This window comes from Pleurodeles waltl, chromosome 3_1 (assembly GCF_031143425.1).
Source record: "Pleurodeles waltl isolate 20211129_DDA chromosome 3_1, aPleWal1.hap1.20221129, whole genome shotgun sequence".
NCBI classification, from domain to species: domain Eukaryota; kingdom Metazoa; phylum Chordata; class Amphibia; order Caudata; family Salamandridae; genus Pleurodeles; species Pleurodeles waltl.
Genome location: NC_090440.1, coordinates 42,606,362 through 42,621,641, shown reverse-complemented (window position 1 = coordinate 42,621,641; position 15,280 = coordinate 42,606,362). Strand labels below are relative to the sequence as shown.

Genomic DNA, 15,280 nt, shown 5'->3' with positions numbered 1-15,280 from the left:
TCCTCCCTGGCCGTGTCTTTTGTCTCCTTCCTGGGGGAAGTGCTAGCACAACCAGCAGGAGGGGCAGACTCTTGTCTTGGCGGCAAATGGCTCTGGGGAGCCTGCCAAGGCAAGACTTGGTGTGCATCATCTAAGAACACCACCAGAGTACATGCAAGGTAACCCTGGGCCTGGGAATCGTGCTCAGGGTTAAAAAGCATGGTGTTTGATACCAAACACGGGGTAAATCGGTCCGGCCATCATGGAGCTAGTCATCTGGGTTTGCCCGGGTGCCAGCCCATGTTATCCTATGTACCGCTGGTCAGTTGTGGTAGTATTACGTTTTAAATGCTATTGCAGGGTCATATATGCTTGTGCAAATATGTCCTCACCCATAACACAGTGCACCCTACCACCTGGGCTGTAGGAGGCCTGCCTTAGTGGTGACTGACCTGTACTATGGGCAGTGAAGGGTCTCTGCCTGCATCTGGTGTCCGTAGAGTCAAACTTGGGCAGACAAGCTGCTCGTGTAGGCTGACATGGCAGCTCTGCAGGCTTTGCTTTTAATCAAGTCAAGCAGGGTGGTACAATCAGTGCTGCAAGCCTGGTGACCCCTTTACCATATATGCCCTGGATACCACTGGTACCATTTACTAGGGCCTTACAGAACTGGTAAAGTCCTGGCCAATTGGGTTTACCAAGTCACAGTACAATTTAAGGGAAAGAGCACTGGCACTGAGGTTCAAAAACGACAGCATCGAAGTCTAAATCAGGGCAAAAAGTGGGGAGGCAACCATAAAGAGCCCACTTTCTTACAGATTGCGTTTTACTTACACAGTTCACTATTAGGAGATGGTGTTTGGTACTCGATATAATGTAAAGCAGTGTTGTCCAATAGAAGGAGCGAGAGTTGGCCAGCATGTGGCCCTCCACACTGTCTTCTGTGCATTGTGTGTGCCCTGAAGTGTAGAGCTATCGGCCTGCAGAGGGGCTTGCATTTTGGTTTCCAGATATTCAGCAGTTCCTTTGTAGGACACGTTGGGGAGCCTAAAACCTGCAGCCAGTCACATCAGGTCAAACAGAAGAAACACCCAAAGTACTTCAGAAATTGGTAAGAGCCAAAGTGAAACTTATAAGCTTTGTTTAACCTTTTCAACCATTATATAGATGTACTATAAGACGTGGGTCTTTGCATGCTGTATATCATCTCCATGAATGGCTTTTTCTATGTGTATGGCACCAAAATCCATTTATAGGGCGCACAGTACAAATTGTCAACACAGTGCAGTCTGGCACTTGATGCAAAGGGCCTCATTACTGCAGCCCCGGGTTACCCCGATGTGGGGGATCAACGAGGTTTCAGCTGATTTCTGCATGTGAAACACTGGGGAAAATTTTGCAGGAAGAGGACTAAAACAAAGATTACTGCCTGTAATTCTCCCAAAAATCCTCGGTATTTCCCCACTCCCAGAGTTACTGGGACTCCTCGTAATGGTAATTCTTGAGGAAGAGAGATGATGGGGATTATTTGGGCAATTTACAGCTCAGATTCTGCACACATTCAGATGTATGCCTTGGTTTATATACAGTTGTTTGCTCTGGGTGCCTCCGTTACTGAGCCATTTCACTTGGATTGTACCTTTCGGACTGTCGGTTACCCAAGGATCTCTTTAACAGAAGCATTTTCCCACTGAGGTGCTTTAATCAAAGTACAAATTCTTTCACCAGCATGAAACTGATAGATGTACCAAAATCTCATCCTCACGTGTCTTAACTCCTTAGGCTGTAATAATATGCACTTTTTTGAGCACTTAAGTAGGCCAGAACTGCTTTCACATTCTGATTTTTTTTTTCCGTCGTTGCCATCATCTTCGGGTGAAGAATTTGTTAAAAAAATAATAATTAAAAGGTGGGTAGTCATTGACTGTGGTGCTCATGACTAAGCCTTGGCGCAATTTCATCTGTGCCATAGTAATCAGATTAATTTCGATAATTCTTTGTTACTCTTTGACGGGGAATTACCGATAACTCGTAATTAAGGGTTATTTGGTGGAATTTATCCTACTATGAGAGCATATTTAGTGGCTGGTCAAACTCATTATTCGTGCTCTCCTGCATTTAGCACCACTTCTTAGCACAAAATGCTGCCTTGTGTCCATTTTGGGCGCAAGGTGTTCTTTGCACTAAGAAAATAGCGCTAGATACTGGGAGTAAATTGGGGGTGGAATCCTACCTCAAGTGCACATTTAGTGAGCGTGAACATCTGCTTGCTATTCCTATCTGGTTGCATTTTTTTTAGCACAAAATGCACCCTCGTGCCCATTTTGTATGCAAGGGGGCATTTTCGTGCCAAGAACGTAGCAATAAATGCTGAATTACTCTTCTTGTCTAATTCCACGTAATCTCTCTGCATTTTTGGACAGTTTCTGGTGATTATACAATATGAAATTATGCAAGTTATGCCCACCCCTACTAAAGACACGGCCCTTCACGAGACCACCCCAACTCAATTTGTGGGTCCGCGAAGTAAATATTTTTCATTTACAGCACTGCCCACACATACTCATGAATACATGTGAATAATGAACGAATGAATGAATATGCCACTTATAGAGCGCGCAGAATACAAACGAGATCCCGGCACTCCTGCGGATTTTGAAGATGATGGGGACTGGAAGAGCCAAAGAGCGTTCATCAGGAGAAGCCCTAAATTATCCACATTTGTGTGCTACATAACAAATTGTGCACGTCCACCACAACTTAGTGCTTTTTGTTCAGCACTGCAGAGTGTGGTACCAAGTTGTAGCTCCATGCAGTGGTTGACAGCTGTTTCCTGTAAAGTGTGAATGGCAGCTGCTGGATGGAAGAGGCTGAGCTGACCTCATTCCCAAAGGCTGCTCGGCGCATGTGGGGGGCCCAGGCTGGAGCCTCCTGGAGTTGAGGCCACAGATGAGGGCCAGGAACGTCTCTTGAAGACAGGAGCTCGAAAACAGCTTGGACGTGAGTTCATAATTTGACACTTCTCATTACACACATATTTTGGGACAGAAAAAGCATGTTTGTTGCAAACGACAAGCTGCTCTTCTGGGACAAATTAGTTTATTTGCATCTAATGATAGCTGCATTTCGCAACGGGTATTTCGAGAAAGTAAGTGCAGTTAATCAGTGGTTTTGTGGCAAAAACAGTGCAGATTACGGAAACGACAAGTAAATTTGCTGTTCTTACTCTCTGCTGTTTGATATTCTCAAAGCTTTGGTTCATGCCAGCATCGTAATGTGGGACTGATGCAAAGAGTTTTTAGGGTGCACTCGCCAATGATACTAAACACACTTGTTGGTTTTGGAAAAACAGGAGTTGGTAGACATGTGTTTGTTAGTGAAGCTCTTGTTTGTTACTACTTTCAGGACTTTCTTAATTAGCTGTCAATTCCTGCGATATGTATTCTGTAAAGGCCACGAGCCGTCACTTCCTGACATGACATCACTTCCTGCGTGACCTCAAACATACAGTGCCAGCCCCATGGTCGATAACACACCTGCCTCATGGTCCCCAACACCGAAAGGATGGACACCCCTGCTGTAAAGGAAGGCTATTTGTGTATCGAATCATATCTATTTAGGACGTTTTGTAAACTCTCACAATTTTGAAAGTTGTGGGAGCTAAGGACTATGTAAATAATGTAGTTGGTCAAGCTACCTGATCAACTACATCACTGGTCTCCTGACTCCGCAGCCTTCAGCTGAACGCACAGACTGCCTCTGCTCCCATCGAGTTGGCCATGTTAGAAAACATTGAGGTGGTCTAATGGTCGCCTTCCTCTTTCTGTCCCTGCACAGGTGTGGCGTGAGTTCCCAGACAGACTGGTGGGATATCCCGGCCGCCTCCATCTTTGGGATCACGAGATGGACAAGTGGAAGTACGAGTCGGAATGGACCAACGAGGTGTCGATGGTGCTCACCGGTGCCGCGTTCTACCACAAGGTAATGTGAGACACTCACCCAGCGAACTGACCTGGTCAGCCAAAGGTCTGGTCATGGGTAATCTTTGAGTTCTGCAACACGAGTAAAATTCCATCCATTGAGTGTTCAGCATCCCACTCCTGCAGACTGAAATGTGGTGGACCACGCTTGTCTACCTTTTGTCCCCCAGCTTCCAAGCCCACTCCAGCAGTTCTCTCTAAATCCCACTGGAATACTTGGCCATCCCATCTGCCTCAAAGGCTCTGCTGATTTTCAGTAAATTGGTAAAGCGTCGAAGCCTTTTAGTGCACAGGGTGGATTGTAATCGGCAAATTACTTCAGGAGGTCTGTGCTCCTACATAAAATTTACTCGAAAACCTTACCAAATAGCTGCTTCTTTAATTCTTTTCTTAAATGCAAATAGGATTCCATCTTCTCACACCTTCAGTGGTTACGTGACTTCACAGTGCTGGTAAGTTTGATAAAAAGGAACCACTTTTACACGCCTCGCCTCCGACTTTGGAGTTCATCAAAACCTTTTTTCCTATTGCCGTGAGGTTTCTTGTTGGATCGTACACATGAAATGTCTTAATGTGCTTTCTGTGTCATGTCTTGTCCATGAAAGACCTCGAAAGGTCCTTTCTAGAATCATATCCTCATCTGTAGTTGATTATCTAAAATCAGTTTCCCTGCACCTGTTTCCAGCTCCTATCATGAATGCAGTCAGTGCGGTTCTTTGGCCCATAAATGGCGTCCCCGCAAGGATGCCCTTGTCACTCATCTTGTGTTGCGGATAACACTTACAGTGCACTGTCAGTGATTTCCTCGGTCATTCATAGAAATAGCTTCTGGCTGTCACTTTATATTTCTAAGATTTGACTTTCCTTCCTCTTTTTTTTTTTTTGCAGTATTTCAACTATTTATACACCTACAAGATGCCAGGCGACATCAAGAACTGGGTGGACGCCCACATGAACTGCGAAGACATTGCCATGAACTTCTTGGTGGCCAATGTGACTGGCAAGGCCCCCATCAAGGTGAGTGCTCCGCTTAGAAACAGTTGAGCCCAGAGCATACGTCCTGGTTTGCAGTCTCAACCACAGCGAAAGTGCCCGTCTCCACCCAGTTTTGATTTTGCTTTTCCATGCGCAACATAAAGACCATGTTGCAATGCATACAACTAGTGCCTGCCTCTGAGGGTCTCAATTAAGTGCAAAGAATTGTTCAGTCCTCTGTCTCTCTCTCACTCTCCCTCTTCTACCCTGAACTTTGCGCAGTGGTGTGTTGGTATTGACAGTGATGGAGACCCATTGTTGTAGCAATGACCCCACTTGGACCAACCAATGCTGTCTGCAAGCTTTCCATATGTCAAGTTTTTTTTTTCTCCCTCTGCTGTTTTGGCCTCTGCGTGCATGGCATACTCAAACTTGGGTCTCAAGCTCACTATGTTCTAAAAACTCTACCTCCAGATCCATAATGAGGTCCAACAAGGCTGAAGCTGTCTGTGGTTGCTTGTGTTCTCTTTCAGAGGGGCGTGGCCGAGCAGTTTCAAATGGACTGTCTCATTTGAGATAAACCACGCCTGATTTGCCTATAAAAGTAGGTCCTTGTTGATAATGGCACAGATGAGCTAAAGCGCTCTGAGATTGAATGTGCCCAAAATAATTAATACTTAAATAATGTTTAAAACCAATTCAAGAATTTTGATCCATCACCTACGTGCAGGGAATGCCATAGGTCAGAAAGGGTGGTACATCTGCGGTTGATGAGCATCAGAACTTAAGTTTGATAACAGACCTGAGCAAACGTCTTTCTTTCTAGTACAAAGTGCCCACGTGGATAGATTAATGTGTTTGCAGGATTCTGTGTTAGCATCACTAGCGGATCGCCCTTGTAAGTGAGTGAATGAATGAATGAATGGGGTTATATAGTACTCTACTATGGCATTCTAGCCAAAAGAGGGTTATAGTTGTCTTGGTGGTCGAAGAGTGTGGGCTACTGAGTTATAAGATTAAAAAACTTTGGTAGAGGTTTTATGTATGTTTAGTTACTGCAGTAAACAAAACATCCTACAGGGAAGAATACAGCTGTATCAGCAGCGCTTTGTAGGGAATAAAGCGTTCGCTACTGAAACAGCAGAGGTTTGGTTGCTCAAAATAGAGGTCCGTTGGCAGAAAATGCATGTTTTTTTGTAGGCCTCAGTCCTGGAGCAGTCAGGGAGCTACTGAGATTGACATGCCTTCTCAGCAGTAGGGTGGTTTGCAGTTATCCCAACAAAGTATACAATATGCAATTGATGGTACATATATACTATATGTGACCTTATGACAAAACTTATAGGAACTTATGAGGAATTGTGAAAACACTGGATGGTAAACCTGGAGACAGAATCTCCATAAGAATACTCTCCCCTCATTAAGGTCCTCACCACCTGATGATTTGGCTGTATACTACACAGCGCATAAGAGCTGCAGACGTGAGGTGTCATGTTTCCTTCTAGGGTGTAAGGAGTTCTGTAAAACTCCAGGCACCTCAAGAGCTGCAAAACCAAGAGTGGGAAAGAAATACAGAGCTGTTCTTCAAAAGCTGAGATAGAAAGAAATCCTGTAGAGGCAGACACCTTGATTGTAGCCGCTGCAAGGAAGAGATCTAACAATTTCACTTTTAGGGCTCTCAACTCAGCAGAGTAGACACCATAAGAGTTTGGATGCAGTGGGCAAAAAGTTGAAAGAGCTGTAGAGGTCCACAGGGGGGGGGGGAGGTAGAGAAACCCTTGCAAAACATCCCAGAAAAATATATGAAGAGTAAAAAAGTATTGAGAGTGCAAGTTATTCATGATTTCAAAGCGGTCTCCCTCATTGAGGAATACACTCACAAATACTAGATAATGACACTCGCCTCCTCTTCTCTGTATGTCTCTGAAGGGTGTCTTCGGTGGTTTTCAAGAGTAGCAAGCAGTCACTATTTACAAATTGATGTTAAATATAATGCTGAAAAGTTTTGAGTTTTACTTCAAGAAAAATTCACAACCCGTTCTATCTAATTTAAACCCAAGCATTAACTAAATGTGCTAAAAAGGCAGCCAGCTGTATCTGATGGAGACTTCTAGTTGCAGATTCCTTACCTTAGAAGTTCCCTCAGGCATCACTCTGGATCCGGAGATTTTTCTTGAGCAGTACTCTTGTGCTCCATCAGATGGCGATGGTCGACTCTGCGTCTGTCGCCGTCGTCATGCGTGCCAGATATGACGTCGTGGGACCCATATAGGCGCCACCCTGGAGCACTGATGTCCGTTTCTTTTAACGACTTTCCACGCCAGAAGCGCATAGCCATGAAGAATACTCACCACTAGTGCGTCAAAACTAGGGCCCTTGATGGGAAACACCTGTCCCTAGAAATCAGTTCTCAGATTGGGGCAGATGGGTGGGTCGGTAAGGAATCTGCAACTAGAATATGTCTCTACCAGATAAATCGTCGCTGAAGGTAAGTAACTTGTTCATCTGATAGAGACTTCTAGTTGCAAATTCCTTACCTTAGAATAAATACCCAAGCAATATCATCCCCAAAGCCTCATTTCTCTGTCCTGTCTAGAGGCTCAAACAATCTCAAATTGGCTTGTGTTGAAGAATCTGTCCATTCAAACTCTAAGGAAAATCACAATGCTACTAAACATCTGTTCATATCTGAGGCTCCTCCAACCAGATCTGTTCACAACATTTCATGATGCAAAATGCCCAAAGTTCACCCCTAAAGTACAGTACCCGGACTTTGTGGGCAGCGTCCTTTTCATATATTGGTCAGGTAAATTTATTTCTGCCAATTACATTCATTCCCTGTATCCTGATAAAGCTCAGACATTTCACTGCAAAGATGATTTTCACTGTTCCCCAAATGGCCAAGGCATTCTCCTGTACCTAAGCCCACATAGGAGGCTTCTATTCAGATCAAGTTTATTGTCCAAGGCCAGCCGAACCATTCCAATGCGAACCCTTGAGGTTTTCTTGATTTCCTGTCATATCCTTAAACCTTCCACAGGCTTGTACGGACATTCCAAAGAAGCCAAGGGTTTGTTGGCAAGATCCAGTGGGAAAGACTTTACTTACGGTGCCAGCATCATAACTTTGATCCTATTTATTGTCATGAGGTCTTCATTCTGGAGTTTTGCTTCACTTGGCACAGTCAATAATGCAGTTTTCCTCAAGCAAGGTTCACTTTGCTGTAAATATAAGCTACAACAAAGTTTCAGAGATCTTTTTTCATGGTTACGGTTATTAAAGAGTTTTGAAAACTTTAAATAAAGTTTACTACTCTCTGGCAGCCTTATCCTTCATGGTAGTTAAACTTGTTTTTATTATTATGAATAGCTCTTCCTTTCAAGCCCATACATAAGGCTTCATTGCAGTACCTCTCATGGAAGGCAGCATTTCTTCTATCCATGACATCAGCTTGCAGAGCTAGTGAGGCTGAAAGTCTTGCAGCAATATAATTGTGCACAATGTAACCAGGTCGCTGTGAGGACTCGTCTTTCTTTCTTGCCAAACAGTTTCTGAATTTCATATTTACCAGTCTATTTCAATGCAGTTTTTAAATGTATCCCTCCATTTCTTGTGTCCAGAGAGGTTTGAGATTTTATTCTGAGAAGACATAGTTTACTCAAGCTCTGTTAATTATGGGCTCCTTGTTACCAGGTGAACCACATAAAAACATTTCCTGTTCAGGTGTATAGTGTTATGTGTCATGGTTTATCAGCTGCCCAACTAGCCGTTACCTGGGAGGCCGAATGCGCCTTGTACAGCAGCTGCTGTTTCATGGTTTAGGAGTGGACCTGTTCCGGATACATGTAAAGCAGCTACGCAGGAATCTATTCGTACTTTCACCAGACATCGGTTAGACTCAGATTCTAGAGCGGACACTGGTTGGTCAGGCTGCTCTCAAGAGCCTCTTCTTTAAATAACCTTTAAAGCAGATCTTCCGCTGATTCTCCATGTTTATCACTTTAGCAAGTGAGTCATTGTTGTTTTGGAGCGAGTCTAAGCTTCTCTCATGGAAGTTTTAATGAAGATCTGATGAGGCAGAAGAATAAGCGGATGGTAATCGTGATTCAGCATCGTTGGCCTCTTTATTAAGGTCATAAATGACCCACCATGTACTGGGCTGCTCATGCTTAAGTGGCTAAAACTTCACTTGAGCCTCTTGAAAAGAAGTGAGCTTTGAAGGCCTCTGCCAGTTCAAGGCATGGTGGGTGCACATACAAAAAGCTATCTCCTACAGTGACAGTGCATGTTGTCACAGCTGTATAGACGTTCCAATCAGACCTTATTTTTAAAATCTTTCCCTATTTATCATTCTGGTTCTTCCTAGTCAGCACTGTTAGGCTGCCGTGCTGCAAAGTTGCCTAATGTGTTACGTTTGAACTGATAGAAATCAGAGAACATATCCTGGTTAGGAGTAGAAAGGTTAGCTGCTTTAAGAAATATCAGATATCACCTCTTATAAGTTTTTTATATTTGTATGTACATTCAACCTTTGACTTCAGTGATCACACTGTTACAGACGATGCAGAACCAGGATTACAAGTTAGGATTCCAAGTAAGTATTACAAGTATCTTATTCCTTTCCTTTGATGAACTGGCCACTAGTACATTAGTTCATTGCCTGTCTCCGTGGCTCGCAATCTAGGGGTTCTTGATTTCCATCTCTGATTCCTACCCCCACTGATTGAAGCAGCAGTAAATGTACGGACAAATTGTTTCCGAGGGATACATCTAAATGCAGAATCCTCACATTTACAATATTCTTCAGGTGTGAGACTAGAGCCAGGCACTTTTTAGCAATGCTCCTGCATGCTGATCGCTGACGCTCTGTGGGTCTGCACCACCCAGACAGTGGTGCACATATAAGCTCCACCCTTGTGCACTGATGTCAGTTCTGTTTTTTCCACACCTTCCGGCATGCATCCAGAGCACTATTCCCAAGTTCATCGGTCTTGCAATTACTTTTGAAACAAGGCAATCCAAGGAGCTACGGAATGGTATCCCCCTCCTCAAGCTATTGGTTGCAAACCATTCTGAGACTGTAGGAAACAGATGTAAATTATGGACCCACATGAGGTGAGTTTCTATTGTTTAGGCTTGGGGCTTGACTCCGAGTCGTGTGGCAAGTGCTCCCTAATGAACCCGATGGTGATCCAGGACTGGGAAGGGAAGTAGTTTGTCACCATACACAAGTCACCAGCCTAATGTAAGTCTCTCTCCTGTTCTAAGTCGATGATGTGGACCCACTCCTACTCACGAGGTCGCTTCTACAAGAGGGCACTGTAGGAAAGTACCATCTTGCCTGGCATGTTACCCCTATATTTCACTGTATATATGTTGTTTTAGTTGTATGTGTCACTGGGACCCTGCCAGCCAGGGCCCCAGTGCTCATAAGTGTGCCCTGTATGTGTTACCTGTGTTATGACTAACTGTCTCACTGAGGCTCTGCTAATCAGAACCTCAGTGGTTATGCTCTCTCATTTCTTTCCAAATTGTCACTAACAGGCTAGTGACCAATTTTACCAATTTACATTGGCATACTGGAACACCCTTATAATTCCCTAGTATATGGTACTGAGGTACCCAGGATATTGGGGTTCCAGGAGATCCCTATGGGCTGCAGCATTTCTTTTGCCACCCATAGGGAGCTCTGAAAAGTCTTACACAGGCCTGCCACTGCAGCCTGAGTGAAATAACGTCCACGTTATTTCACAGCCATTTTACACTGCACTTAAGTAACTGATAAGTCACCTATATGTCTAACCTTTACCTGGTAAAGGTTGGGTGCTAAGTTACTTAGTGTGTGGGCACCCTGGCACTAGCCAAGGTGCCCCCACATTGTTCAGGGCCAATTCCCTGGACTTTGTGAGTGCGGGGACACCATTACATGCATGCACTATACATAGGTCACTACCTATGTATAGCTTCACAATGGTAACTCCGAATATGGCCATGTAACATGTCTAAGATCATGGAATTGCCCCACCAATGCCATCCTGGTATTGGGGAGACAATCCCATGATTCCCCGGGTCTCTAGCACAGACCCGGGTACTGCCAAACTGCCTTTCCCGGGGTTTCACTGCAGCTGCTGCTGCTGCCAACCCCTCAGACAGGTTTCTGCCCTCCTGGGGTCCAGCCAGGCTTGGCCCAGGAAGGCAGAACAAAGGACCTCCTCAGAGAGAGGGTGTTACACCCTCTCCCTTTGGAATAAGTTGTCAGGGCTGGGGAGGAGTAGCCTCCCCCAGCCTCTGGAACTGCTTTGATGGGCACAGATGGTGCCCATCTCTGCATAAGCCAGTCTGCACCGCTTCAGGGATCCCTCAGCCCTGCTCTGGCGCGAAACTGGACAAAGGAAAGGGGAGTGACCACTCCGCTGACCTGCACCTCCCCTGGGAGGTGCCCAGAGCTCCTCCAGTGTGCTGGAAGCCTGCAAAACTGCAACAAAGTAGCAAAGACGACTACTGCGACATTGTAACGCTGATCCTGCTGCCTTCTCGACTGTTTTCCTGGTGGTGCATACTGTGGGGGTAGTCTGCCTCCTCTCTGCATTAGAAGCTCCGAAGAAATCTCCCGTGGGACGACGGAATCTTCCCCCTGCAACGGCAGGCACCAAAGAACTGCATCACCGGTCCTCGGTCTCCTCTCAGCACGACGAGCGAGGTCCCTTGAACTCAGCAACTCTGTCCAAGTGACTCTCACAGTCCAGTGACTCTTCAGTCCAAGTTTGGTGGAGGTAAGTCCTTGCCTCCCCACACTGTATTGCTGGGAACCGCGTGTTTTGCAGCTACTCCGGCTCCTGTGCACTCACCTAGGTAATCCTTCGTACACAGCCAAGCCTGGGTCCCCGGCACTCTAACCTGCATTGCACGACCTCCTGAGTTGTCCTCCGGCGGCCTGGGACTCTCTTGTGCAACTTCGGGTGAGTACCGATTCACTCCACTTCGTAGTGCCTGTTCTGGCACTTCTGCGGGTGCTGCTTGCTTCTGAGTGGGCTCTTTGTCTTGCTGGACACCCCTCTGTCCCCTCACGCAATTGGTGACATCCTGGTCCCTCTGGGCCACAGCAACATCCAAAAACCCTAACCGCGACCCTTGCAGCTAGCAAGGCTTGTTTGCGGTCTTTCTGCAGGAAAACTCTTCTGCACAACTCTTCACGACGTGGGACATCCATCCTCCAAAGGGGAAGTTTCTAGCCCTTGTCGTTCGTGCAGAATCCTCAGCTTCTACCATCCGGTGGCAGCTTCTTTGCATCCACAGCTGGCATTTCCTGGGCATCTGCCCACTCCCGACTTGATAGTGACTTTTGGACTTGGTCCCCTTGTTCCACAAGTACTCTCGTCTGGAAATCCATTGTTGTTGCATTGCTGGTGTTGGTCTTTCCTGCAGAATTCCCCTATCACGACTTCTGTGCTCTTTGGGGAACTTAGGTGCACTTTGCACCCACTTTTCAGGGTCTTGGGGTGGGCTATTTTTCTAATCCTCACTGTTTTCTTACAGTCCCAGCGACCCTCTACAAGGTCACATAGGTTTGGGGTCCATTCGTGGTTCGCATTCCACTTCTAGAGTATATGGTTTGTGTTGCCCCTATCCCTATGTGCCCCCCACTGCATTCTATTGTGACTATACATTGTTTGCACTGTTTTCTATTGCTATTACTGCATATTTTGGTATTGTGTACATATATCTTGTGTATATTTGCTATCCTCATACTGAGGGTACTCACTGAAATACTTTTGGCATATTGTCATAAAAATAAAGTACCTTTATTTTTAGTATATCTGTGTATTGTGTTTTCTTATGATATTGTGCATATGACACTAGTGGTACTGTAGGAGCTTCACTTGTCTCCTAGTTCAGCCTAAGCTGCTCTGCTAAGCTACCTTTTCTATCAGCCTAAGCTGCTAGACACCCCTCTACACTAATAAGGGATACCTGGGCCTGGTGCAAGGTCTAAGTACCCCTTGGTGCTCACTACAAGCCAGTCCAGCCTCCTACAGGCACCTTCGCAGTGGAAATCCAAACCTAAACGCATGAAGGTAAAGTGGGACTCAGCATCATCCCTCTTTCTGTCCAAAGTAAAAGCATGAGGATGTCACAAGGTCAGTCCATTTCCCACTGGATTGCCAGTAGCATAGCAGATTCCTCAGGTGGTCCGGTTGTGCTCCAAATTCTTCAGGCAGTTGGCGATGATGTAGCAGATTGAAGCCTTTAAGGAAACCATTTTGCAGATACTTGGACTCTCCCGACTCCCTCTGGCATGCCTTCAGGACCCAAGGATACACAGTGGCTGTCAGTCAGGTTACCACCCGGGCGATCTGTTGTTTCCGCCACCTGCCTCACTTAAATCAGTGATGGGCTTCATCATGGTTCAGGTACCAACTTCTACCATGGCACAACCTGCGTCGGTTCCTCCCTCATCGATGCTGATACCAACATTTTTGGTGAAGAACCCAGTGCTGGCTCCGACGTCCGTTCCAAAATCAGTTTCAGCATGAACCTGACTGATGTTGCGCTACAAAATTACTAAAGTGCAATTGGTCATCATACAGCCTGATTCCAGTCGTATACCTCTATTAGAGTGGACATGCCCAATGAGGTTCCATTTTCTTTTCGGCTCAGATTGGGACAGAAGTTTGTCACCACCTAGACACAATGGTGATGGCGTGGTTGGGAATGTTTTACCCCCTCATTATGAGGATAATTTTTACAGGGACTTAGAACAGGCCGGTGGGCTTGATACATCTCCTGACTCACTGTTTGGTCCTCCGAATAGTGCTTTACTGCCAGTGGTAATTTGATGAGCAGCTAAAGTCTTGTACCAATAGTTATCCTTCATTGGGGTTAAGACAGATTATGTTCTTACGGCCTGAGCCTGACACATCTGAGCCCTTGGTCCAGTTCTACGAGGCACTTGGTCAAAGAGCTCTTCTTGCCCACCAATGAATAGATGGGCAGGTTGCAGGCTAAATGCAACAAACTGACACCTCACGACCCTGATTTCCTCAATAAACATCCAACTCCTTAAGGTCCTGTGGTTCAAGCTTCAACCAGCAAGGTGAACCCTAAATTATTTCCCATGACTTCCCAGGATATTGAGTCTCAGAAGATTGAGATGCTCTGAAAACGAATGTTCTCTTTGAATAGTCTTGCATTGAGGTTTGTCAGTGCAGTTGGGCTCTATGGAACATGGGCAGCAATATCTTGCCAGTGGTCCCAGAAGACCTTAGAGCATTGCAGGCTCAAACCATTTAGGATGGCCAAGATGTGGCAAATATATGATTTTGAGCTGGCCTTGATACTACTGATTGTCTGGGTCGGGTGGTTGCCACTTTTGTGGTGCTCTGCTGCCATGCATAGATGCGCTCCTCAGAAGTCTCTGGAGACAAACAGGCCTCTCTCATGGGTATACCTTTTGATGGTTCACGCACGGTAAGAGAAAAAGATGATTCTGCTTTGGAACATTTCAAGGAGAGTAGGGCCATGAATCTGAAGTTCAATTAACCCAGCATCAAGGAAATCTGTTTGATGTCATCCAGATTTTAAAGAGCACTGCTCACAATCTCCAGTGGTGGCTGTTTGAAATTGGTCCAGTGAAAAGACCCTCTCCCCTCCCCAACCCAACCACATCTGACAGTGGTGAGGGATTTGTCTCTCAAGCTGGGATATCATTTTGGGGAGGTGGAAATCAAAGGACCCAAATCGTGGTCAGAGATCTGGCTCCACATTGATCTGTTGGAGTTCTGGGCCATCCATTTGTCTCTGAAGGCCTTCCTGACATCAATCCGAGTGAGGCTGCCGCTGGTTATCACTGACAACACCGCAGATGAGAGACAAGCCGAAGTGCGGTCCTATGTCCTGTGCAAGGTGGCTCTAGATCACTGTGGTTGACTTATAAGGCAATGTGTAAAGTATTTGTGCAAACCCCTATGGTAATCACAATGAGAACATCACAAAATACTCCACACAGTATCAGGAAAATAGACACTCTTTATCTATCTCTAAGGTAAGGCAAAAGTGACAAAAATCCAAGTAAGGTATATCACTCTACAAAGTTAACAAAAGCAGTGCTTGTAGAAGGTTACGTGGTAAAAATGTGATGCAGTGCACTCTTCAATGTGAGTGTACTTTGTTTAAATATAGTACAGTAATATTCTGGTTGCTCCTCGCTGAGAGCAGCCTAACGTTATGTTCTTGCGTAAACCTCTCCACAGCGCGGTAGCACAGAAGCTGTCAAGACAGCTGGGAGCTGTTTGGGAGGGGGGTGGGGGCAGCGGCACCAGGGAAATCACTGCCGTGGCCACAGGTTG

At 45.6% G+C, this 15,280-nt stretch overlaps 1 protein-coding gene across 1 annotated transcript in view; it reads left to right on the top strand.

Moving 5' to 3' along the window:
• EXT2 (exostosin glycosyltransferase 2) overlaps positions 1-15,280 on the top strand; it is a 324,143-nt gene that overhangs the window by 282,741 nt on the left and 26,122 nt on the right. Inside the window, exons 11-12 of the mRNA XM_069221798.1 lie at positions 3,817-3,960; positions 4,848-4,976. Of these exons, the coding sequence (XP_069077899.1) occupies positions 3,817-3,960; positions 4,848-4,976 (273 nt within the window). The remainder of the gene's footprint in view (positions 1-3,816; positions 3,961-4,847; positions 4,977-15,280) is intronic.